Source organism: Narcine bancroftii, chromosome 2, assembly GCF_036971445.1.
Source record: "Narcine bancroftii isolate sNarBan1 chromosome 2, sNarBan1.hap1, whole genome shotgun sequence".
NCBI classification, from domain to species: Eukaryota; Metazoa; Chordata; class Chondrichthyes; order Torpediniformes; family Narcinidae; genus Narcine; species Narcine bancroftii.
The window spans coordinates 70,967,770-70,995,415 of record NC_091470.1 but is presented as its reverse complement, the minus strand read 5'-3'; the positions used below and the strand labels follow the sequence as shown (position 1 = coordinate 70,995,415).

The 27,646-nt window shown below is 40.4% G+C and overlaps 1 protein-coding gene and 1 long non-coding RNA gene across 11 annotated transcripts in view; one reads left to right on the top strand and one right to left on the bottom strand.

Annotated features, from left to right (window-relative positions):
* nin (ninein (GSK3B interacting protein)) overlaps positions 1-27,646 on the bottom strand; it is a 165,940-nt gene that overhangs the window by 109,941 nt on the left and 28,353 nt on the right. For all 10 annotated transcript variants that reach the window (XR_011351382.1, XM_069917054.1, XM_069917056.1 and 7 more), the window contains exon 3: positions 16,931-17,024. Coding sequence is in view for 9 of the 10 variants with exons in the window: in XM_069917054.1 (XP_069773155.1) it covers positions 16,931-17,024 (94 nt within the window). In the remaining variant the exon portion in view is untranslated. The remainder of the gene's footprint in view (positions 1-16,930; positions 17,025-27,646) is intronic.
* Positions 10,517-11,176, top strand: LOC138753721 (uncharacterized). Its single transcript, XR_011351386.1, has 2 exons — positions 10,517-10,663; positions 10,811-11,176. It is a non-coding gene; the product is annotated as an uncharacterized lncRNA (long non-coding RNA).

The window sequence follows — 27,646 nt, the reverse complement described above, 5'->3', positions numbered from 1 at the left end:
TGCATCTTGGCGCCTCACAGTTCGGCGGGCAGCAACCTCCTTTGAAGAAGACCGCAGAGCCCACCTCACTGACAAAACCCAACACCCAACCCCAACCAACCAATTTTCCCCTGCAACCGCTGCAACCGTGTCTGCCTGTCCCGCATCGGACTTGTCAGCCACAATCAAGCCTGCAGCTGACATAGACATTGCCCCTCCATAAATCTTCGTCCGCGAAGCCAAGCCAAAGAAAGAGTTTTATTAGTATAATTCTCATTTCAGATCACAGGAAATATTAGGCACACAAAATTATAATCTTACTTCCCAGCAAGTTTATTTTCCACCAAGATTTTATTCTCCTTTAAACATTGTGACTTATTACAAGTCCAGTGTGGAAGCTCATTACCACAATGAGGACTCACTATATCAAGTTAAAGAAAATACTTTGTTTTCCTAATTTGGATACAAACATGCTTCCTCAGATTATATTTTTCACCTTCAATCAGAGAATTGAGATGGAGGTTGGTTTTACAAAATGCAAGGGTACTATGAAGCTTAATGTGCTATTTTTAGAAGGATAACAAACTGAGACCCTGTACACTGCCCCCCCCCCCCCACTGCTTTTCTTAATCACTAAGACAATAGATCACAGGTTCACCTAGAACTGAGTTAGAATACTCCTAACCTTCTGTGACATCAAACCATTCAAATCCCCTAAGAGAGATGCCTGGATTACTCAGAAACTACTTAAAGGCTCACTTGTGTATAGCTTTGGTTATCAAGCACTGCATTTTGTCCCCGAATATAACCTCTATACTCTTAGCTCCCTTCCCAGATCCCACTCAATTCCATTCCCAATTTCATCTCAGCTCCATTCTTAGTTCTAAACACGCATTTGATCTTGTACATTCCTCAGATCAAGTAAATGTATTCATGTTTTTTGTTCTCAACATTGTTACAATTTTTCATTCTTTGTGTAATATTGGTGTATGCGCATTTTTGCCCCTTATCTGTGGTTCTAATGTTATTTATCATAGGAAGTTAATCAATTGACAGTGGATTTTGCATCAAAGAATTTTTGAACTGCAATTTCAGTCAAAATATCTATAATATGGCTGTAACTAACTGAGTGGGACAAGTTCTCTGGTTAAATGTCTACATTGGAGCTAATACAATGACATGAAGCAGATTTAAACTGAGCTGTTTAAATAGTCTTGTGATTGTCTGAGAATAGATCAGAAGGGAGAAGGGAACCTAAACACTGACCTAAAGTGGAGTAAGATAAAGGAAGAAGAAACCAAACATGGAGGGATGGGATCAGAAGAGCCAGTATTTCTGTACCAGCAGCAGATTGTGACAGGTCATTTTTGCAGAAAGCTGTTGAGGTTATCGTCATTATTCAATGGTGCTTTTTTTACTGTCAACAATGTTGCTTCTCTGATTTTAGTAGAGAGCAAGAGAGCAATAGATGGAATTCTGTAAAATCAATCCAAACTGTTCTATTTTACTGCTTATAAATGACGATAATTTAATTTACCCAGTAATCTTCAATTTAAACTTAAGCCCTTCCAGGAGCAGATAAGAGGACACATTGTATCTATTAAGCTATATGACAAGTATAATCAACTCTTGTCCTCCCCATAGATGTTCCCTCACTTGCTGAGTGCTTTTAGCATTTTCTGTTTTATTTCAGATTTTAGCATCTGTAGATTTTAAGCTTTAGCTTACGGTAACAAGAACCTCAGATTTTGTGGCCTTATTAAAACCTTGAAAATATGCTTCAAAATCAATGCATACATAAGGCTGTGTGCCTAAAACTGGATCTCCCATTAAGGAATGAGACAGGACAGGGGGTGTGTGTGTGTGTGTGTGTGTGTGTGTGTGTGTGTGTGTGTGTGTGTGTGTGTGTGTGTGTGTGTGTGTGTGTGTGTGTGTGTGTGTGTGTGTGTGTGCATAGAGGGAAGGAGCTCTTTAGGTCCAGTGATCATTATGCTAATTATGATGAAGGATGGCTCTGGTTCTCGGGTTAAGATTTTCAAATGGAGAAAGGCCAGTTTTGAGAAAATGTGAGAGGGTCTAGAAAGCATGGACTGGGGCAGGTTGTTTTCTGGCAAGGATGTGCTTGGTAAGTGGGAGGCCATCAAAGGTGAAATTTTGAGAGTACAAGACGTATGCTGCTGTCAAGGTTAATGCAAAAGTTAACAGGCATAGGGAACCTTGGTTTTTGAGGGCTATTAGGGATTTGGTAAAGAAGAAGAGAGAAGGTGTATAGCAGGTATCGGCAACAAGGAGCAAATAAGGTACTTGAGGAGTATAAAAATGCAAGAAAAAACTTAAAGAAATCAGGAACGTTAAAAGAAGACATTATGTTGCTTTGGCAGACAAGGTGAGGGAAAATGCTAAGGGCTTCTACAAATATGTTAAGAGCAAAAGGATAGTAAGGGACAAAATTGGTTCACTTGAAGACCAGAATGGTTGGCTATGTATGGAGCCAAAAGACATGGGGAAAATTTTAAATGCTTTTTTTGTTTGCATCTGTATTCAGGAAACTGCCACAGAGTCTATGGAAGTGAGGCAAACAATCAGTGAGATCATGGAACTGATACAGATTAACGATGGGGAAGTGTTTGCTGTCTTAAGGTAAATAAGGGCAGATAAATCCCCAGGGTTTGACAATGTATTTCCGCAGACCTTGAGGGAGGCTAGTATAGAAATTGCAGGGGCTCTGGCAGAAATATTTAAAATGTCCTTAGCCAAAGATTAGAGGGTAGCTCACAATGTTCTGTTGTTTGAAAAAAGGCTCCAAAAAACTGGAAATTATAGGTCGGAGCGCCTATTGTCAGTAGTCGGTAAATTATTGTAAGATGTTCTAAAAGATCAGATATTTGGATAGTTAGGGACTGATGAGGGATAGTCAACATGTGTGTGGTAGGTCATGTTCAACCAATCTTATAGAGTTTTTTGAGGAGGTTACCAGGAAAGTTAATGAAGGAAAGGCCATAGATGTTGTCTACAAGGCCTTTAGTAAGGCCTTTGACAAGGTCCCACATGGGAGGTTAGTCAGGAAAGTTCAGTCACATGGTGAAGTAGTAAATTGGATCAGACATGGCTTTATGGGAGAAGCCAGAGAGTGGGATTATCTCGCAGTCTGGAGGCCTGTGACTAATGGTGTGCCTTAAGGATCAGTGCTGGATCCACTGTTGTTTATCATCCATATCAATGATCTGGATGAGAATGTGGTAAGTTGGATCATCAAGTTTGCAAATAAATACAAAGATTAGAGATGTAGTTGATAGTGAAGAAAGCTTTCACAACTTGCAGAGGGATCTGGACCAGCTGGAAAAAAATGGGGAGCAAAATAGCAGATGGAATTTAATGCAAATAAATGTGAAACATTGCACTTTGGAAGTACAAACCAAGGTTGGGCATACACTGTAAACGATAGGGTAGTGAAAAGTTTGGTAGAACAGAGGAATCTCAAAAATACAGATACACAATTCCCTAAAAGTACTTTCACAGGTAGATAGGGTCATTAAGGGAGCTTTTGTCACATTGACCAGAAGTCAAAGTATTGAATATAGGAGTGAAGATGTTATGATAAAGTTGTACAAGACATTGATGAGGCCAAATTTGGAGCATTGTGTGCAGTTTTGGTCACCAAACTATAGGAAGAATATCAATAAGATTGAAGGATTGTCGAGGAAATTTACAAAGGTGTTACCAGGCCTTGAAGAACTCAGTTAAACAGGTTAGGACTTTATTCCCTGGAATGTAGAAGAATGAGGGGATATTTTATAAAGGTATACAAAATTATTACAGATTTAGATAGAGTAAATGCAAGGGTTTTTTCATTGAGGTTAGGTGGGATTAAAAACTAGCAGACGTGGGTTAAATTATTTTTTAAAATTTACTCATACAACACGGTTACAGGCCATTTTGGCCCACGAGTCTATGCTGCCTAATTTACACCCAAATTAATCCTGGTATCTTTCAAATGGTGAGAATAAACCAGAGCCCCTGGGAAAAACCCAGGGAGAATGTACAAATTCCTTACAGACGGCACAGGATCTGAATCCCAGTACCCATCGCTGGTACTATAAAGTTGCACTGATCGCTATGCCAACTGTGCAGCAGTTGAAAGGGGTGAAACACAAAAGTCTGCAGATGCTGTGATTGTAGTAAAAATGCACAGAAATGCCGGAGGAACTCAGCCGATCTCAGTGTCCATCAGAGGTAAAAATATATTACTGACATTTTGGGTCTGAGCTCTTCTTCAAGGAATAAGCAAAGAAGATCATGGCATAAGAATAAAGACTAAAAAGACTGGCCACAGGAGTTAATTGGATGTGATATGAGGAGAGGAGAGAATTGATTTTGGACCTCTCCTTCAATGCCAGCTGCAGAGGTGGATAGAAATTTTAAACTTACTTTTTCATGGAGAAGCCCGAAAAGGCTGCTCCAGTGTGCTTTTTTGGAGAGCGACACCTTGGTGCATCATCCGGAACTGCTGTAGGTGGGAGAATTGTTGCCATGGAACCATCTGTCATAAATACGCTGCAGAGCAATGGCCATCTTCCCTACCTATAATCCTCCATGGAACTGGAACCGTTCTGCATTTCCTTGAAAAGTTTTAGCTATGTAGGGGATTATGGGTAGAGAAGGCTGCCATTGCTCTGCCGAGTATTAAACCGCTGGCACTGACAAGTGGCCCCAAAGGTCTAAATGGCCCAGTGAAGGCCAAAACTTGCACCGGCTGCCCCTGCCCTGGGGGGGTCATGGAGGGAGAGGGTTGCGGGCTGACAGTGTCACTGCGATGTCATCTGGCCACCCCTTGCCAGCCACTTACAGCGGCATTACATTCATGCAGGGTGGTGGAGCACAACTCTCCAACGCTGACCCTTCTCCCAAGAGGGATTGCAGTCAGTGCTTTGAAGCCAGCAAGGGCGCATTCATAAAACCAAGTCTTCTGATGCAAGGGCGGAGAATCTCTACCTTTAAATTTGTTTTTATTTACTACATGAAGGTGGGGGGGAGGGGAAGGAGAGAGAGGGAGGCAGAAAAATGAAAGGGGGGAGAATAAGGGTGGGTTTGTGTGTGTCTAATAGAAAACAGAGAAGTCGATGTTAATGCCATCCTTTGGGAGGGTGCCCAGATGGAAGACAAGTTGTTGTTCTTCCAACTTGTGGGTGGTCATTGTCTGGCAATCTACGAAACCATGGACGGGCATGTCAGCAAGGGAATGGGATGAGGAATTGAAATGGGTGGCCACTGGGAAATCCACACTATTGGGTGGACAGTGACAAGGTGCTCAACAAAGTGATCTCCCAGTCTGTGGACAGTCTCTCCAATGGAGAGGAGACCACAATGGCCACACCAATGCAGTAGATGAACCCTGCAAAAAAAATGTGGCTTCACTTGGAAGGACTGTTTGGGCCCTGAATGGTGGTGAGGGAGGAAGTGTGGGCACAAGTGGAGCATCTCTTGTGGTTGCAGGGGTAGGTTCCAAGGGGATGATTGGTGGGGAGAGAGGAGTAGACAAGAGAGTCACAGAGGGAGTGGTCCCTATGGAAGGTGGAGAGGAGAACATCTGTCTAGTTGTGGGATTACATAGTAGGTGGCAGAAATAGGTGAGGAGGATACATTGGACATGAAAGCTGGTGGGGTTGAAGTGAGAAGGAGAATCCTGTCATTGCATGTGGTGGTGGAGGGGGCCAGGGCAGATGTTCGGGTATTGAAGAATATATGGGGAAGGGCTGAATTGATGGTGGCAGATGGAAAGCCATGTTGTTTGAAGAAGGAGAACATCTCTGATGATCTGGCATGGATGGCCTCATACTGGGAGGAGATGCAAAGGAGCCGGAGGAATTGAGAGAAGGGAAGAGGTGTGGTCGAGGGAGCTGTGGGAGTTGGTGGGTCTGAAGAAGGTGTCTGTCGAAAGTTTGTCTCCTGAGATGGAGACAGAGAGATCGAGGAAAGGGAGATTGCTGCTCAAGATGGGCTACATATATATGGTGTCATAAGTGAATTTGAGGTCAGGGTGGAAAATGGCAACAAAAAGGATGAAGTCAACATCATGGGTGCAAGAGGCAGCACTAAAATAGTTGTTGATGTAGCAGAGGAAGAGTTGAGGTGCTTTGCCTGAATATGTTTGTAGACTGGATTATGCCACGTAGCCAAAAAAAAAGCAGATATAGCTGGGGCCCATGTGGGTACTCCTTTGACTTGGAGAAAGTGGGATGAATCAAAGAAGTTATTGAAGGTGATGACAAGTTCTTCCAGCTGTAGAAGGGTGGTGGTGGAATAGGATTATTGGGTCTATTGTCCAGAAAGAATCAAAGGGTTTTGAGGGCTTCAATTTTGGGAATGGAGGTATATAGTGATTGGATGTCCATGAGGTGATTGAATTCAGGTGACTGGAAGTTGTTGATGCATGTGGCGTCCCAGGTGTAGGTGGGTGGGGCTGGACCAGGTGGGCAAGAGCATGTGGACAGGATGGATCTGCCAATGCAATTGAGTTTGAAGGGTAAAGGGGAAAAGTTTAAGGGAACGTTAGTGGGAGCTTCACACTGAGAGTGTTGGAAGTGTGGAATGAGCTGCAAGGTGGATTGGTAAATGCAGGCTGAAGACATTAAGAAAAATTTGGACTGATACATGGATGGGAGAGGCATGAGGTGTGTGGGGTGGGGGGAAGGAAGGGAAGATATGGTCCGGATTTAGGTCACTCGGATTAGGCACAGACGAGAAGTGCCAACTAATTCTGTGATTAGGTATTCTATGGTTCTACAGGTCTAAAACATATGGCACCCAAACTATTTAATAATTAAAATGATCAAATAATTGAGTCTTCTTAAAAAGAGTCAAAAAGTATACCCAATATGCCAAGACATACAGTAAATTATTAAATGAATTTTACAAGAAGACCACAAAACCAAATCTATATGTGTTCTATGCTTTAATAATTATTCCCATAAGTCATTGTTTAATTGCCAGACAACACCTGAGCCAAGTTGCTCATACACCAAGGAACTTCATACAGTGAGCCATCAAACAGTATGAAATTAAAAATACTAATGAAATAATAATCCAAGTATTTGGCTAGATTAACATGCTACATCTCCAATTGATGATGAGTAGATCCCAATCAACTCACCAGGGGAAAGTGTCAAGTTAAGGCAAAGTATATGTACCAGGGGAAAGAAACCTCAAGGCAAGTCACCACTTACAGCGGCATTACATTCATGCAGGGTGGTGGAGCACAACACTCCACCGCTGACCCTTCTCCCAAGAGGGATTGCAGTCAGTGCTTTGAAGCCGGCAAGGGCGCATTCATAAAGCCAAGTCTTCTGATGCAAGGGCGGAGAATCTCTACCTTTAAATTTGTTTTTATTTACTGCATGAAGTGGGGGGGGGGGGGGGGGGGGAGGGGAAGGAGAGAGAGGGAGGCAGAAAAATGAAAGGGGGGAGAATAAGGGTGGGTTTGTGTGTGTCTAATAGAAAACAGAGAAGTCGATGTTAATGCCATCCTTTGGGAGGGTGCCCAGATGGAAGACAAGTTGTTGTTCTTCCAACTTGTGGGTGGTCATTGTCTGACAATCTACGAAACCATGGACGGGCATGTCAGCAAGGGAATGGGATGAGGAATTGAAATGGGTGGCCACTGGGAAATCCACACTATTGGGTGGACAGTGTCAAGGTGCTCAACAAAGCGATCTCCCAGTCTGTGGACAGTCTCTCCAATGGAGAGGAGACCACAATGGCCACACCAATGCAGTAGATGAACCCTGCAAAAGAAATGTTGCTTCACTTGGAAGGACTGTTTGGGGCCCTGAATGGTGGTGAGGGAGGAAGTGTGGGCACAAGTGGAGCATCTCTTGTGGTTGCAGGGGTAGGTTCCAAGGGGATGATTGGTGGGGAGAGAGTAGACAAGAGAGTCACAGAGGGAGGCCCATAAGTGAAGAAATACAAACAAAGCAATGTCAACATGATATAAAATTAATTGTTTCCAGTCCTAACCTCACTTAAGGTGATGCACATTTTGGTAACAAAATTTTGACTCCTAACACTTTGTTAGGAGTCAAAATGTACCACATCGAACGAGAACAATTTCAGGGTTGACAAGTTGTCAGGCAATTCCCGATCTCTATGAATGATTGCACAATGAGCCAGCGATGGAAAATGTACAAACATGAAATGGATGAGCTATATGCTGACAACTGATAAGCGGAGCAATCAAATACACAAAGAACGAGGCTGATGGAAAAAAAAGGCATACATGATAAATAGAGAGGGATAATGCAGACATCAATATGCAAAACACAAAAGTAAACAAAAAGATTGTGAGGAGCAAGAGAGAAGATAAATAAAATAGTAGCAAAAGTTTGGTTTTAAAAAATGCACACTAATGAAATAATAAGTAAAGGAAAGGTGGAAATACTTAAATCACAGTGGATTGGTGGAGATGATGAACAAACAAAGGTATAAGTAAATATTTAGAAGGAAACAATTGTAAGAGATAGCCAAAATGGTATGCGTTAAAGAGAAATAGAGCAGGAAAGTAATTAAAGATATTGCATGTTTGATCAGGGAAAAGGAGGAGGTGCCTGTCAGCAGTAGAAAATCAAATGAGTTATTTAAGGTTTATAGGGGATACAGAAGAAAACTTTAAAAAAATTAGGAGAGAAAATGGACGTGAAATTAGCTTGGGAGGTAGAATTAATAAGAATCCCAAAACCTGCTATGTAAGAGTATAGCTAAGGAAGGAATACCTCCCTGAGGGACCAGAGGGATAATCTGTGCAATCTTAGAATGCCAAGAGAAACCAAGGGCTCTTATGAAAATATTTGTTTCTGTTAGCTCAAGTGATGTGCCAGAAGACTGAAGGATAGCTAACCATGAAAATAGATGCAGGAATAGGCCTTCGAACCTCCATCACCATTCAATATGATCAAGACTGGTTTAATGACTTCACTACCTTATTCCTGTGTTTCTTCTGTACGTACTCCTGTTGACCATAAAGGCCACATCCAGCTCACTTCTGAATGTGACTAATGAACTGGCCTTATTAATTTTCTGTGAGCTTACACCTTATCCTTAAACTGTGACCCCTTGTTCTGGACTTCCCCAACATCAAGAATGTTCTTCCTGCACCTAACCCATCTTGTCCAGCAGAATTTGACATGCTTCCTCATTCTTCTCACTTCGTTCAAAAAGGTATAAAACAGACAGGTCTAGAAATTACAGCCTTGCATCAGTCATATGGAAATTGCTGAAGAAGATTCTCAAGGCAGCTGCCCAGTCTCTTTTTTTTTAAACAGACTAGGTGGGGTTTTATATAATTTTTTTAAAGATTTCAGGATGAGGAGATGAGAATTTATTTGTTAATTGTGATGTAATGGAATATGTCATATAATGTCACGGTGATAGCTTCCCCTTTTTGATTATGTATTCCTATTCTTCTCATGTATTATTTACCTATAAAAAAAGTTGAAGATTCTGATGGACAGGATCACTTGAATTTTTGCAATGGGGAATTCTTCTGCAGATGACAAAGATTGATGGAGCTGTAGATAATGAAGAATTTGTTTGATGGAGCTGAAGATAATGAAGAATTTGTTTGATGGAGCTGTAGATAATGAAGAATTTGTTTGGAAGGAGCTGGAGATAATGAAGAATTTGTTTGGAAGGAGCTGGAGTTACTGAAGAATTTGTTTGATGGAGCTGTAGATAATGAAGAATTTGTTTGGAAGGAGCTGTAGATAATGAAGAATTTGTTTGAAGGAGCTGTAGATAATGAGGAATTTGTTTGAAGGTGCAGGGGGACATAGGTCAGCTGGAAAGTTGAGTGCTGCAGTGGCAGTTGGAATTTAATCCACTTCAGGTGGTCAAACTCTGTCAGGACATACAGGATGAATGAATGATTGTGTACTTATGTATATGACAATAAATTATGCAACGAAAATCTTACTTGCCGCAACTTCTCAATTACATTAAACACACCAACAAGTATAATTAAGACTCTACAAAAATAATTAAATAAACAAACAGACACATACATAGAAAATAATAAAATGGGAGGAATTTAGGAGTATTGATTTTTGGGTGCAAGTGCATAGCTCCCTGAAATTGGTGACACAGTGGATATGGTCTTGAAGAAGGCCTTGCCTTCATTGTCTAAGGTCCTGAGTATAAGATTTGGGATGTAATGTTGGAGTTTGGCAGAATATTGATTAGACCACATTTTGAGGTCTATTGCCACACTACAAAATGAATGTGGTAGCAATAGAGAGAGCGAAAATGTTGTTCTGTCCATCAGAATCTTCAACTTTCTTTTTCAACATCACCAGGATGTTGTCTGGAGTGGAAGGCTATAATTATAAAGAAGTTATTGCATAGGCTGGATTAGTTCTCACTGAAACATAGGAGGCTAAGAGATGATCTTATAGAGGTTTACACAATGATGAAGAGCACATATACCTGTCGACATTCAGAATCTTTTTTCTGGGGGGGGGGGGGGGGGAAGAGCTGGATCGACTGAGCACAGGTTTAAGATGAAAGGGAAGAAATAAACAAAACAAAAAATCCTTGGGATAGGCTTTCTTTTCACACACAGAGGACAGTGAATACTTGGATTAAGCTGCCAGAGGAGCATGTGGAGGGAGATAGAACTGCAAAGGCATTAGGACAGGTATGTGGATAGGAAAGGAGTTCTGGGGGGGGGGGGGGGGGGGGGGGGAGGGTGAAATGCCAACTAAATGGGATTAATGTAGATGGACACCATGAGAAGGTTGAACTGTATTAACTAATTATGCTTTTTTTTATGATTCTATGTTAGAAAGGAATTGATGGAAACTCAACAAAAAAAAAAAAATCCAATATTTTTGAGAACAAGGATTGTGGAATTATCTTCCTGGATACAAGTAGTTAAATGCAGGAATAAAAATACTGATGTTAAAATGGGATGAAAATGCCTGCACAATATATTTAAAGAACAACTTCCTGATGAAGATAAGCTGTAGAATTTATCAGAGATGAAAGTTTTCACAGCAGAGCTTGCAACATACCACTATGTGACAAAATAACAACAAAGGATCTAATCCACAAAGGACAGGATCATTAACTTTTCATATGTTACAAAAAAAATGTAGTAGCACCAAGATGCTCTGTTATCTTCAATAAACCATCCCTACACAGGAAAAAATATTCTCTAATATTCCAAAAAAAATCAACAAGCATCAATAAAGATAACGAAATGCTGTATATAATGATATCAGGTAACAAAGTATTTCTATTGAATGTAATTGATACATACAAGCAGAGATGGGTTTGGACAACAGAAGGTGCAGCTGCATGAACAAAGACTGCTTTCCATTAGAACAGTGCACAGCAGAGAGCCATTTGACACAAGTGGTCTGGAAACTGGCTTTATTTATGCAGACAATGACTGGCTCCTCGATGTGAACATGTGTAGAGATATATTTGTTTGAAAATATTTGAGATGGGGCCTTGGGTTGACCTCATGATTACACGGATCCACAAATAGCAAATCAGCAGATAATGAAGAGCAAAGAGTACATCGAGCAATGAGAAAGCACAGCCTGGGAATGGTCCAACATCACCACTGTTTGCTAAGTTGGGAATCTGCACATAGATTTGTTTCAGTAATTTAAAAGTGGACCCAAGCTAGTGTATTTGTATTTGTGGCAGGTGTAGCAGACAACCTCAAAAAAGTTAAAGAAAATACTCAGCAAGTCAGACAACATCTGTGAATGGATCAAATTGTTAACCTTTCATCAATAAAGTTGTTTGGTTCAGGGATCCTAGTTGTGAATCTTGTTGTAAATCACCAAGTCAGCCTCCTATTAGGAACAGAATGACTGGAAAAGCTTGGCTTCTATAGTACTAAAGGGTGGAAAATGTTTCACACACAATCAAAGGAAAATGAAATAGGCAAGAAATATAATTCTATAATTCTTGCTTCAGAAGAGGGTAACTTTTAAATGTCTAATACATAAAAATTAATGGCTGAATTATGGACAGGCAGCAAATGGTTCTGGTATAGCTTTGGCAAATTGAATTCAACCTTTTGAACATATAAATAATCAAATGCTATATAGGTTATGTGCACAGACTGAGCAGTATTGTAACATTAAAAATCTATAAATGCGACTAAAACATGCAATGATAAAAGGGAAACAATGCAAAGGTGAGTAGCGGGGGGGAGACTAGAAGAGTCTATTCAGGACACCACACCAAAAACGCTGCACAGGGTGGGGAGTAGGGGTGGTCGGCAATGTTGCAGAGAGCAAGAGGAGCGACTTTGCTGTGGAGGCTTGGGAACAGGGAGAGCCCAACAACATGCAGAGAGAGAGCACCCAAATAGAGCCAGGACAATTGCAGGACTATGTCTGGAGCAATGGTCATAAGATTCCCGTTAGGGAGCCACTGTTATTAAATTTGATATCCCTGTGGTGTCAATGTTAAGGTGAATGTTAGAGTTAAATGCTACCATTTCCATGTTTAATCTAGTTACCATTTCCTGTGGACCCAAAATGATGCTGGAGCAAGGTGACTTTTTAAATAAGTAACAAAGCTTTAATTGTGTCTCTGAACTGAATGGCTATTGTCATGTGTACAATGTTTAAAAATTTGGAAAGGGAATAGAACATAATAATTTAATATTATATACATGATGAATTATCTTGGAGTTTGTTGCTGGTCTTGATGACACCAGGGAGAATTATAAGGAATGCTGTCAGTTGACAGTGTTGGCATATAGCTCATCTAAAATATCACATGAAGAATTACGTGAAGCTGGCGATATCAATTTCAGAAGAAAGGTTTGCAGCCAAGATTCATTGGTTTCAAAGAAACATAGTTCATGGCCATGAAGGAAGGCATCAAAAATAAAAGTTTCTGATGACTGGAGTTAAGGGAGAACTTCACTCGATCACAAGGTATAGGAGCAGAAGTAGACCAATTGGCCCATTCAGTCTGCTTAACCATTTTATCATAAGCTGATCTATCCTCCCACTCTGCCCCACTCCCCACCTTCTCCTTGTAAGCGTTGCTGCCCTGACTAATCAAATACTTGTTAATCTCTGCCTTAAGTACCCCCAACGACTTCGCTTCCACAGCCACATGTGGCAATAAGTCCCATAGACTCACACCTACTGGCTAAAGAAATGTCTCTGCATCTTTGTTTTAAATTGATTCCCGTTTACCCTGAAGTGGTGCCCTCTTGTCTATGACTCCCCTACCATGGGAAACAATCTTGCCACATCTTCTCTGCCCAAGCTTTTCAGCATTCAAAATATCTCTACGAGGTCCCTTCTCATCTTTCTGTACTCCAACGAGTACAGTCCAAGAGCCGACAAATGTTCTTCATATGCTAACCCTTTCATTCCTGGTATAATTTGAGTAAATCTTCTCTGAATCTTCTCCAGTGCTAGCAAGCTCGGCATCATGGGGAGCATTTGCAGGCTATGTGTTTCCCTCCCCCCCCCCACCCCCCCATGAGCATCACTAGGAGATTGTGAACCACACTGGGTGACGCCATCAGAGGGGGTGTCATTAAAATGAATCACATGGTTTCGGCTCCATGCTCTATAAACACGCATGTTCATCTGAAACACAGAGGGAGGGGGTAGTGTGATGGCGCGGCAGACAGAGGAGGTCCATGGAGGTCCATATGACACCGCTCCTCCCACTGCTGAGTGAGTTCTTGAATGGAAGTTTGTGCCCCCTTCCCCCCCCCCCAAGGTTGCCCCAAAAACCCCCAATTCGATCTCTTCTCATGCTGACTTTGAGTGCCAGCACATCTTTTCTCAAATAAGGCACCCAAAACTGTACACAGTACTCCAAGTGAAGGCCTCACCAGTGCCCTATAGGGTCTCCACATTACATCCCTGCTCTTAAATGCAATTCCTTTAGAAATGAATGCCAGCATTGCATTCGCCTTCCTCACCACCGACTCAACCTGGAGGTTAGCCCTTAGGGTATCTTGCATGAGGACTCCCAAGTCCCTTTTCACCTTCAAATCTTGAATTTTATCCCCATTTAATTAATCGTTTGCCTGTCTATTTCTTCTACCATAGTATATTACTGTACACATTCTAACATTGTATTCCATTTGCCACCTCTACCCCCATTCTCCTGATCTATCCAAGTCTCTCTGCAACCTTTCCTTATCCTCAGCACCACCCAACCTACCACCTATTTTGGTTTTATCTGCAAATTTAGCCACAAAGCCATCGATTCCAGAATCCAAATAATTTATATACATTAAAAGAAGTGGCCCAAACACTGACCCCTGTGGAACACCACTGGTAACGGGTAGCAAACCAGAATAGGATCCCTTTATTACCACTCTCTGTTTCTGGCCAACCAGCCAATGCTCTACCTATGCTGATATCCTTCCTATAATTCCATGAGCTCTCATCTGGTTTAGCAGTCTTATGTATGGTACCTTGTCAAAGGCCTTTTGAAAGTCCAAATACACAACATCCACTGCATCTCCCCTGTCTATCCTACTGGTGATCTCTTCAAAAAAATTGCAGGAGGTTTGTCAGGCACAATTTTCCTTTAAGGAAACCATGCTAACTTCGGCTCATCTTTTCATTTGCCTAGAAATTTTGAATGAATGTACTTATGTAAATATCAATAAATTCAATACACTGATGCAATGAAAGTCTTACAAGGAAAAAAAAACAAATAAATATTCACAGCCAGCAGTGCAGACAGATTTTGGTGGTCTTTAAGTGGTCTCATGGTTAGGACAGGGTGGGGAGGTTCAAGAACCTGATAGCTGTTGGAAATACAACATTGAAAATCGGCTATAGAAACACAGAATGAAAATCATCAAAGAAAATGAGTAGCAAGTCATGACGAGGTGTGCTAATCGGGTTAACGGAGCCTCAATTTTTTTTTTAAAAGACAAATCATTTGAACAAAGGCTCAAAGTTTGTGAAACACAAAAGTCTGTAAACACTGTGATTGTAGTAAAAACATGACATTCTGGAGGGACTCAGCACATTTTGCAGTGTCCATAAGAAGCAAGGCTATGTATATTTACCTCCTTTGGAGGTAGAGATGTACAACCTGCCAAGACCCGGTGAGCTCCTCCAGCATTTCTATGTTTTAGTATTTGAGACACAAAGGTTAGCAAATTTACTGATGATGATGAGATAGAGAGGTTTGAAGGAGACAGAAATAGATTAAGTGAGTGGGCAAAGATTTGGCAAATGGAATATAATGAAGTAGAATATGAAGTGAATCATTTTGGTTGGAAACTTGAAAAAATAAGATTATGTGAGAGATTACAAAGCTCTGAGATGTGGAAGGGATCTGGTTGCCCAAGTGCTGTCATTCTCAAATCTATTCTTTTCACCCAGAAAGCACTTTAAGTGTTCCTTTACATGAAACAAAAATACTTTAGAAAGATATTTTTCAAATGTTATTGGTAATTCTGAAGGTTAAACTGGAACCTTGCCCTTCAATTGCTCCTTTTGGATCATTTCAAGAGGATAACGTTTTATTGACTTCAACTCAAAATTAAATTTGATCTTTTACTTCATTGATAGCTAGACGTGCAATTTTGATTAAATGGAAAGATAATACTCCACCTATACATGCACGGTGGTTAAATGATATTACTTCTTGATTAAGTTTAGAAAAAATTTGATATGCCATTACAGATTCAAATACTACTTGCAGAAAGACATGGGGACCTTTTATGGACCATTGTCATAATCTTAAGTTTTAGGTTTGTCATACTCTTGGAAGCTGCACTGTCTGTTTCCAGGTTGTCGTCACTTGATACCCACACGTTAGTTCTTTCCCCATACCTTGCATAGTGGTAGGGGTCTGGAATTTAGGGTTTTTTTTCTTGTACTTCGGATTTCATTATAAAATTGTACTGTTTAATTTTTGTATTGTTGTAAACCTTAATAAAAATCTTTAAAAATGTGTTCCTTTACTTCCTGTGGGGCAGCTATAACAAACCAATGGACATTGTGGGGAGAGAAGGGCTGTGAGCTTTAGCTCTTCCCAGACCACTGATGGGATCATTTTTCGGTGGGAACATGCTTTGAGAATTTTAGGCTTTTATTGTCATCACATTTATAACCTTGTTTTACATATTATCTGTTTATATCAGTAACATTTAACTTTGCCACCTATAACCAATAATGGGGCAGCATGGTTAGCGAGGCGGTTAGCACAACATCGTTATGGCACCAGCACTTGGGACTGGGGTTAGAATCCCGCATTGTCTGTAAGGAGTTTGTACGTTCTTCCCGTGTCTTCCCCAAGGGCTCTGGCTTCCTCCCACTGTTCGAAACATACTGGGGGTGTAAGTCAGTTGTGTGTAATTGAGCAGCACAAGCGCGTGGGCCAAAATGATTTGTTACCGTGATGTTATGCCTAAAGTTTTAAAAATATTAAAGGATGCAAATGGAGACATATTGGGAATGGACAGTACATAATTTCTGCACAGTAAATAGGGTGATTCACTAGCTTACCAGAATTTAAACCTCCAAACACAATTGAATACCAAACAGTAGCACATATTCTCCACTCTCCCAACATGAAACATGTTTCATTAATAACACTAAAGCATCAGTTCCCTCAGTCATTCTTCATCAGGGATCTATTCATAATGAATCAGATGTTATTATATGAGATTGTGTTATGAAAATGTTATGGTGCATGCTGCATGTTATTTCAAACAATCCAAGTGTCAACTCTGTTACACCTACTTCAGAAAAAATGCCATGCTTTGTGAAATTATGCCTTTGAGTAAAATGTACTTTACACTGACCTTGTGGAAGGCAACAGACTGTGAATGTTGCGCTTAGATGTACCGTTTCATTCCCTGATAACACTGCATGTGTAAATCTGCGTGCATCTAAGATACAGTTTATGTAATTTGCTTGCAGTCTCTTTGTACACTTACCTAGTTCTTGATAACTGTCATCCCCTGAAAAATTCCCTTCAATGGTGGTTGACAAGATGAGGATCAATGCCTCTTTAAATTGTTCAAAATGTACCTGAAACACAGGATAAAAATTAAAGGTGTACACGTTTATTGGTTTGTGCAATGAGGCACAATGAGAATATTCATTCCACAAGCAACCCATACATTGTACTATGCTTTTCCTGCTGTACTGAGTGCAGAGTTCCAGAAATCAGTTGAAACAGAGGAAATGCAACACTATTTTACATGTGAGGTTCATTGAGAAGACTTATAATGGTGAGGAAGAAATTGTCCCTGAATCTGGTGGTGTATGAATCACATTCTTGAAACTTTTTCCTAACAACAGTGGGGTGAAGTGAGTGTGGCCAGGGTGGAATGAGTTTTTTGATATGTTGGTTGCTTTTCCAAAGCATTGGAATGTATAGATGGAGGGATGGGGGTTTGTATGATGGTCTGGGCTGCATTCATAACTCTTTGCAGTTTCTTGTGTCTTGAACAGAGAAGTTCCTGACGCACATTGTGATGCATTTTGACAGGATACTTTCAAATAGCGATCTGTCAAACTTGTCAAGGGAAAAAGATGACACCTTCAACTTCTTCAGGCTTCGGAGGAAGCTAATGAGTTTACTGGACTATCACATCTAGAACAAGTTGTTGGAGATGTTTACTCTGCCTCGAAGGAGAAATGGCATCTCCAACATTAACTAAACCACTGGTTACAATTTGGTGGCACGTTTCTTTGGAGGGACCAGTGCATTGCCAGTTATCACTGGCAAGAATTGGAGTTAGAACAGTATTTGCAAACTTAAAACTTAATTTAAAATAAAGCAGAAATAATCATTCCAAAACATTTTAGTAAATATTTTCTAGTAGAGCTTTGCTGCTTGCTTTTAATAGGATGATAGGAAAGTGGATTTCATTTGTTAAATACATGTATTTTTCTTTGGCTTGGCTTCGCGGACGAAGATTTATGGAGGGGGTAAAAAGTCCACGTCAGCTGCAGGCTCGTTTGTGGCTGACAAGTCCGATGCGGGACAGGCAGACACGATTGCAGCGGTTGCAAGGGAAAATTGGTTGGTTGGGGTTGGGTGTTGGGTTTTTCCTCCTTTGCCTTTTGTCAGTGAGGTGGGCTCTGCGGTCTTCTTCAAAGGAGGTTGCTGCCCGCCAAACTGTGAGGCGCCAAGATGCACGGTTTGAGGCGTTATCAGCCCACTGGCGGTGGTCAATGTGGCAGGCACCAAGAGATTTCTTTAGGCAGTCCTTGTACCTTTTCTTTGGTGCACCTCTGTCACGGTGGCCAGTGGAGAGCTCGCCATATAACACGATCTTGGGAAGGCGATGGTCCTCCATTCTGGAGACGTGACCCATCCAGCGCAGCTGGATCTTCAGCAGCGTGGACTCGATGCTGTCGACCTCTGCCATCTCGAGTACTTCGACGTTAGGGGTGTAAGCGCTCCAATGGATGTTGAGGATGGAGCGGAGACAACGCTGGTGGAAGCGTTCTAGGAGCCGTAGGTGGTGCCGGTAGAGGACCCATGATTCGGAGCCGAACAGGAGTGTGGGTATGACAACGGCTCTGTATACGCTTATCTTTGTGAGGTTTTTCAGTTGGTTGTTTTTCCAGACTCTTTTGTGTAGTCTTCCAAAGGCGCTATTTGCCTTGGCGAGTCTGTTGTCTATCTCATTGTCGATCCTTGCATTTGATGAAATGGTGCAGCCGAGATAGGTAAACTGGTTGACCGTTTTGAGTTTTGTGTGCCCGATGGAGATGTAGTCATGGTGGGGAGCTGGCTGATGGAGGACCTCAGTTTTCTTCAGGCTGACTTCCAGGCCAACATTTTGGCAGTTTCCGCAAAGCAGGACGTCAAGCGCTGAAGAGCTGGCTCTGAATGGGCAACTAAAGCGGCATCATCTGCAAAGAGTAGTTCACGGACAAGTTTCTCTTGTGTCTTGGTGTGAGCTTGCAGGCGCCTCAGATTGAAGAGACTGCCATCCGTGCGGTACCAGATGTAAACAGCGTCTTCATTGTTGGGGTCTTTCATGGCTTGGTTCAGCATCATGCTGAAGAAGATTGAAAAGAGGGTTGGTGCGAGAACACAGCCTTGCTTCACGCCATTGTTAATGGAGAAGGGTTCAGAGAGCTCATTGCTGTATCTGACCCGACCTTGTTGGTTTTCGTGCAGTTGGATAATCATGTTGAGGAACTTTGGGGGACATCCGATGCGCTCTAGTATTTGCCAAAGCCCTTTCCTGCTCACGTTTGATTTAAATATATGTTTAAGGGTATTATTTTAGTATTGATTTTTTTTTGTTGCTAGTAATTTTTTTTGTTGTTAAGTTTTATCCTTTTTTTTGTAAGTGGGGTTTTTTCTATTTTATTTACAACATTGTTAATTAATTCTTCACTCTTTATTTTGGGGGGAGGGTTGGACTAATTTTAAATTAGATGATTAATGTTGTGTTATAATTATTGGGGGGGTTAATTTGTGTAGTTTAATGATGTAGTATTCTAATTTTTATTATCTTATTTTTTATTATTTCTTTAAATGTAATTTTTATTTTATTCATGTCATAAAATTTTAAATAAAGTTTAAAAAAAAATAAAAAATAGGATGATAGGCTAATAAACGTTTCCAGTTTATAATTTTGGAAGACGTATTTTTTTAAGTGAATTGATGATGTGTACAAAAAAACCTGTTTATTGCTCCTACTATTAAAGCAGAACCACTTTCAATTCAACCATTTTCTCAAGAGATGTAAAGAGTAAAATCAGTAGAGCTTCTTTTCATTGGCTTCAATTGCAGTTTTTGAATAAGAAATTTCTCAATCTTTTTCAATACACCAATTTAGATAGGTTTTTCAACATTTTTTTTTGCAGCAATTACAATCCTAGCATTTGAATAGATGACAATGTAATATTGATAGCTAATGGGCAGAAAACTACATACAAGGAACCAGCAAAGCGAAAGGAGACAAAAGCGACTGTAGATCTGGGCTAAAAAAGCAAACAGCTGGAAGAACAAGTGGGTTCCAGAAAGCCAAAGGCTGTCATAATCGTATCACCTCTTTCTAGATCGAGTATGATGCTATTGTTAAAAACCTGTTATGGTCTCAAGTCAGAAAGCTGTTTACTTCTTAGAGCATCCACTCGAGGAGCAGAAGAATTAATGTTTGATCTCAGACAGCATACATGGAAAAGGCTCCAGTGATCATTCCAAACTAATGTGAAAGTTCAATGAACATTTTCTTTGAAACAGAAAAAAATAGTTGTGGCAGAATCAGGTTTATTGTCATGAATGTGTATTATGAAATTTGTTGTTTTGCAGTAGCAGAATTGTGCATTCCAAGTGCAAAATTGTTCCAAATATAATATTTAAAAATAATTAGTGCAAAAAAAGAGAAACACATGAAGTGGTGTCTATAGGATCTTTGTCCATCAAATCTGATGGCAGAGGGAAAGAAGCTGTTTTTGTAAAGATAGGTGTATCTCTTCAGAATCCCACACCTCCTTCCTGATGGTAGCAGTGAGAAAAGGGTGATGAAGAGTCCTTGATTTTAGAGGGTGCTTTCTTGAGATACTGCCTCTTAAAGACATCCTTCATGAAGTGTTGACTAATGCCCATGACTGCACTGGCCAAGTTTACAACCTGCTATAGCCTTTTCCTGTCCTGTGCATTGGCCCCTCCACACCAGATAGTGTTGCAACCAGCCAGAATGCTCTCCACAATACATCTGCAGAAATTTGCAAGAGTCTTTGGTGACATACCAAATCTCCTCAAACTCCTAACAAAATACAACTGCTGGCAAGCCTTCAAGATTGCAACGACATGATGTTCCCAGGAGAATCTTCCAAGATGTTAACACCCAGGAATTTGAAGTTCTTTACCCTCTCTACTGCTGACCCCTCAATGAGGACTGGTTTACGTTTTCCTGATTTTCCATTCCTGAAGTCCACAATCAGCTCCTTAGTTTTGATAACATTGAGTGTAAAGTTGTTGTTGTGACACCTCTAAATGAGCTTATCTATCTCAATCCTGAACGCTTTCTTATTGCTGCCTGTGATTCTGTGACAACTGTGGTGTCATCGGCAGATTTGTAGATAGCATTTGAATTGTGCCTGGCCACAGAGTCATGGATGCAGAGAGAGTAGAGCAGTAGGCTAAGTACGCATCCTTGAGGTGCACCTGTGTTGACTGTCAATGAGGAGGAGATGTAGTTATCAATCTGTACTGATTGTGGTCTTACAATGAGGAAGTCAAGGATCCAGTTACAGAGGGAGGAGCAGAGGCGCAAGGTTTGAAGCTTTCTGACCATTACTGAGGGGACGATGGTGGTGAAAGCAGAGCTGTGAATCGATCTAAAGCAGCCTGGTGTATGTATTAGTGTTAGCCAGGTGATCAAGGGCTGTTGTGGAATGATTGTGGCAGTGGGAAAATTGCAGTGGATCTAGATCTTCACCCAGTAACAAGTTAATTCTGGCCTTGAGCAACCTCTCATAGCATTTCCTCACAGCAGATGCAAGTGTGACTGGGCAGTAGTCGTTGGGGTAGCTCTCTCTGCTCTTATTGGGCACCAGGATGATTGATGCCCTTTTGAAGCAGGTGAGAACCTCTGACTGCCAGCAATGAGAGATTGAAAATATCTGTGAACACTCCAGCTAGCTGGTTAGCACAGATTTTAAGTACCCTCCCAGGTACACCATCAGTGCCTAACGCCTTACAAAGGTTCACTCTCTTGAAAAATGTTCTGAAGTTGGCCTCGGAGACAGATATCAGAAGGTCACCAGCATATATAAATGCAGCACATTGATTGACAGAGATAACATGAACCTGACAAACGGTAGAATACATTAAAGTTTGTTCAGAATTACAACAGCCACAGGTTGCATAAGGTACTAAACACCCTCGACTAGATGGGAGAACTACCTTATTATGGTTTATTGAATTGGAAAACAACTGTTTCAGTGACAATAAAAATAAAATCAATTTAAAATTAAAGATCATTTGTTAGAAGACAAGAATATTTTACTTTTAAATTGTCACTTCACTGCAGGCATAACATTACATAATATGCAATCAATACAACAATTCTAGTTCCAATGTGCTCTTTAAGAGTATATGAACTTCCTTAATGCAGTTTTGCAGCTCACTTGGGCTTTTAATCCAGGTTATGGACCACGAACAAGGTCAACCAATAGGACACAGCCCATGACAACAAATCTTATTTAGCAAAGATAGCAGATGTTGCGTGACCAGGGGAAAGAAAATTCTTGGGCAGCATGCCCTTCCTATTGTGAATTTTTTTTCTTTATTGAAAAGGAGTATCTATTGTTGGTCCAAATCACACCATCTCCTGGGCTTTGCTGTGTGTCATTCTGTGCATTCATTCCATAATGCATTCATCCAGTCCCTGCCTGACCAAAATGTGGGCCTGCTGCAGAAGCAGCTGCGGTGACAGATGGCTCCTACTTCACCAGGAAACAATTTCAGTGGCATCATTTCGAAATAAACTGGCTGAGTAGAATCATGTAGAGTTTTCAAACAAATCTGGGGATTTCATTCCTATTTACAGTTACGGGACTTTAAACAAATAATTACTGCAGAGTACATTTTAATACCATTGAAAATATCTCAAGTGCATAAATGGCCTCAGCGTTGCAGAAATGCCCAAGGATTTCTGCTGACTGCAAGCCATAGATTCCAATAGCAAAATGCAAGTACATACAGATAACAAGACATGATGTGCAACCTCACAGCCAAATAGTTTAAATGTTGGCTCACAAATGGAGAACCAAGAGTGTATTGAAATGTCAAAGAAATTTGACCTTTTAATTTATTTATTGCCAAGTACTTTGTTACTTTATCAACCTGATTTGTTAATAAGAATGGGCAACTTGTTTTTTTTAAAAAAATCTTAAATTGTAGCACATTATTCCTGTATCTGATTTGGTACTTTTTAAGAAAGAATCAGGCAGCACTTCCACAGGGATCAAGTGATGCATTTTGAACTCCATGAATAAAAGAACAGATTTAAAAAGCAGCTAAGCCTTTTTCTGAAGGCTATAACTTCCACCTGTCTTTTTATTGCCTTTTTGTGATTCTTCTTTCCAGCAAACCAGCTGTTAATGGGGGAAGGGGCCGTATTTTAATGGTTCTGGGAGCAGCTGTCCCCTCTGATACACCATCATTCTACCAATGATTATAGTGGAACACTTTGCAACGGGCACAAAGATTCAAACAGAATTCATCAGACTGCAACTAAAGCAGGCACCTCCAAAATAGTCATTTGATAATCTGGCCTCTGACTGAGGGATTAACTGCTTTGCACTTGCTTATCTGCTGAACTGAAGTTAAACTTAGTGAAACTAATATTCTGTTATTCATTTTCCAAATGGAATGTGCAAGAGAATCCAATCCTTTCATTTCAGGCTGAAAATTAATATAGCACTTACAAAGTAAACCCTTGCATGTACACACTGAAGAGCATGTGGAAATTAGTGATTTATTAGGTTCAACCTCTTCCCTTTCCTCCCATCCCAAATGCAGAAGGAATATGCAATGATATAAAACTGTTCAGCAACTAAGACTCACCATAACTGAGGGAACTTGCTCTCACACTTCCATTGTCAAAGATTCCAAGAAATATTCAAGAGAACCACATATTTATTTCCACCTACTCCTTTGTAAGTAAAAGCCTAAATGAGATTTGATAACAGTGTGAAGCTCCTGGGATTTTAAATATTCTATTTCAGGCTAACATGCACTTTTGTACACTCTTGATTTGAGCCATGAAGAGGGTGGAATGGTTTAGGGAGTCAGTTAATGAATCACAAAGCATGATAATTTTTCTTTGAATTTTTTTTTAATTTAAAAAATTTAAAAAATGAAAAAGCCGATTTCAGCCATTGAAACCCTTGCTGCCCAATTAAACACAGTTAACATAACCACACCATACATTTTTGGAAGGTGGAGGAAACTAGAGTATCAGGGAAAACATACACAGAGCATGGGGAGAGTGTAAAAGCTCTGTGCAAACAGCACCGGACTAGAACCCAAGTCGCTGGTGCTCTAATAGCATTGCACTAACAGTGTCCCTGTGTCTTAATGTTCAAATTTGAATGGTTGAGCTCAGAACTAAGTAATTTGTTCATTTTAACTCTACAACCATTTGGTTTTCACCAGACTAGCTAGGTTCAATTTGACTCCAAAGTGTTAATTGGCAAGGTTAATGACACCCTTCTTTGTAATGGCAGCTCTAATTTACATGCACTGAAGATTTTGAACACCATTGACTATAGTAGATGGGCAAATATAGAGGAAATATACAAATTCCATTTATTTTGAATATCATTATTTCAAGTATCTGGTAGGGGAAATGACGGACGTGAGTGATTGAGTTATGATGGTTAGGACAGCTTGAATTGAAACTTAGTTTCCAGTCAGCTTGGGCACCATGTCACCCAATCAAGACTTTGCTCCAGAAAGCCTGCATGATAGCTTATGAGTGACATCAATCTCGCATTAGAATAAACTAACCACAGGCAACTTCCACTGGTGTCTGGAATGCCAACATTTACTTTAGTTGCTTGGGAACTCAGATGGTTTGGCATCAACATCGCCTACCTGTGGTTGTTTCATTGACTACTCTGAACTGTAAGGTAAAACATCATGAGATGGGAATGTGTAAGGAGTTACCCTGTACAGGGCTGTAACAAGATGTGAATGCATCCTTGTACTTACAAGATAAGAGAGACATTGATGGATTGAGAGGCAGGAAGCTAGCAGGGAAAGGATAGCAACAGTTTTAGTCATTGGACAAGTAATGATATGATGATGTTCTAAGCATGTATCCAAGGGTATAAAAAATCACCATTTTGCTGATAACGGCAGAATGCATTCTCCGACTAACATGGTTAGTTGCAAGTGTTACAATCCGGTAATAAAGAACAAAGAACCCTGATTTCGACTCAGTCTGGTGTTTGTCTCACTCATTCATGAACAAAGCAGACCTAACAGAACCCACAACATTTAACTGGTTATCTTTAATCCTGAGGGGCTGCTTGAGAAGAGTGCAGGTCCTTATCCTTTTATCCATGATTCTGAAAACCAAATTATTTTTTGAACTGCACGTATAGTATATTTTCAGGTGTTTGAGAGAGCGAGGATAGAAGGCAGTTCAGGCAGCAAGCGGGGAGAGAGTGAGGAGAGAATGTGTCTCAGGTGGCAAGTGGGGAGAGAAGAGCAGCACGACTCGGGCGGGCGAGCAGAGAAGAGCAGTACCAATGCAAACTCCCCCCCTCCAATCAGCAGAGCCCAGCAGGGTGAGCCTTTATATTAATAAGGGATCAATAGCCACCCTTGTTACCCATAAGCCCCCATGCAGCTGGAACTGGTCTGCATTTTCCAGTGCGGTTCCAATTGCGTGGGGGATTATGGGTAATGAAGACTGCCATTGCTTGTTGAGCTGACTTCAATGCGGCTTCGCTCCATAAAAAGTGCTTATTTCCGCCACTATTTGAATTCCATAATCCGGAATAATCCAAATACTAAGAAGTGTCTGGTCCCAAGGATCTCGAATAAAAGGACAAGCTTTTTTATCTTGATCAAAAACCACCTTCTTTTAACCAACATGGTACAATTCACAATAGAGAGTCTATAAGTTTTTAGGTTCATTATCGCAAGATTTAGACTTCTACGTCTATGCTTAATCAAAGAGAAAGTTATTTGCAGAATATGTTGCATTCAGATAAAATGTTAAACTAATATGTTGAAAAGTAAAACAATACAAGTGTCAGAAATCTATAATTACAGAAAAAATGTTGGAAATGCACAGTTGTAGCAGGTGAGGAGGGGGGAGTGAGAGAGAGATTCCTGTTTTCCCTCTCTGGTTTGTCAGCTACTACTCTATTCTGGTACTTGCATAATACTACAAAAAAACCCAGAATGTGGACTGATCATTGCATCCAACAATTATCAGTTAATCCTGGAAAGACCAAGATATAAGTAAAGGAAAAACACCAATTGTGGAAGAGTTTGGTCAAAAACAAATATCTCTTGTGCCTCCCTAATATGCAGCATCTTGTCAATGTATCATATAGCTAAATTATTAGAAATGGTGGGACTAAATAGTAAATAACAATCATTATCTTCAAAATCTGTTGCACGTTCAAAAAGTTCAGATGCTGAAAACGACAGGTCAGATTTGAGTGTTAACTCTGCAATATTAGTTTCTGCATCAGAGGCTGGTGCATTAGACACCACCAACTCATAGCATTAATGTCAGTTCCCAAACAATGAGGATTTTTAAAAACTTGAAGGCTCAGTACTCCTTTACTGAATAATGAACTAATGCTGAAAGGATTAAGATGTGAGTGGCAACATTGGTTTCAGTGATGCCAGAGTGACATTTGGTGCAGTTAACTATTTGTTTATTATGGTATTCAATTAAATCTCCATAGTGATAAGTGGCTTGGTAAAACAGAGCTGAGAACAGAATTATGGTTTTAGTAAATGCAGGGTGATCAGCTTCTTTAAATTGTCATTTCACATTTGAGGAATTAAAATCATATTTTCCAATTTACATTTTTACACTGAATACATTTGGTAAAGACAAAAATGAAAAATACAAGATAACTTCCTGCCTTTTGAAGAGCAGGTTTTGTTAACTAGAATAGCAAGAGCTTTGATAAATTATTTATATTAAACAGCAAATAAAATAATGGGCACAGGGAAACACAAACATACTATTGAAATTGACCAGATACAGCTATTTAATTATGGATTTATGTAAATAACATGTAAAAGACAACGTATAAACTACCTTATGATTCAATTTTGTATTATATTGTATAAAGTTGTGTGGTTTATATATAGTTAATATGTAACATGTAATATTTCTCTTCCAAATGAAAAAATGTATTAAAAAGAAAATAAATAATTTTTATCTTTAAAGTGTCCTTAAACTTGTGATATATGAACATCAATGGATGTTTTGCATACAGGTCTCCAGTGTAATATTCTTTGCTCACAAAGGTGATGGCACATTCTACAATGGGATCAGCCTTAGGAACTTTGAGTGCCATGATGGAGTCAACAGAGGAAATTGGCTGGGTCTCAGGTCACCGATGACGAGAGTGTCTCTGGCAGAAAGGGATAGTTGGAGCTCAGTAAAGAGGTTGGATTTTGCCGTTAGGGTGAATGGAGGGGGATCACGAGATGTTTGGTTGTTGTTGCCATTAAGGGGGAAAGTTATGGTTGTTAGAGAGACAATGTTGTGGACAAAGAATGTCACGGGGTGGGGGGGGGACATGAAGGAAATTCACAGAAAATGGGCTGGGGTGGGTAGGGGAGTTTCTTTTTAAAAAGAGTGAGGGCTACAGTTGAAAATCTTAAAAGAACAGCAAGAGGATTACAGTATCAAACTCTATGGTTTGTAGCCAGCCTTGAATTTACACTGAAGCAGGCCTCACATCTAATGGTGAAGCACATTTCTGTTGGAATGCCTTGCACCAGTTACTGGCTATGCATGTGACACTAGCCAGTGTCCATCTGGACACATTTGTGCTTGCACATGGGATTTTAAAAACAAACTAGCTACCTCCATGAACTGTGGATGTCAGGCTGAAGGGACTCAAGAATTCTGATTAAAGTCTTCAGCATTGCTTCACATGATGGCACCATTAGCATTGCAGTTGGT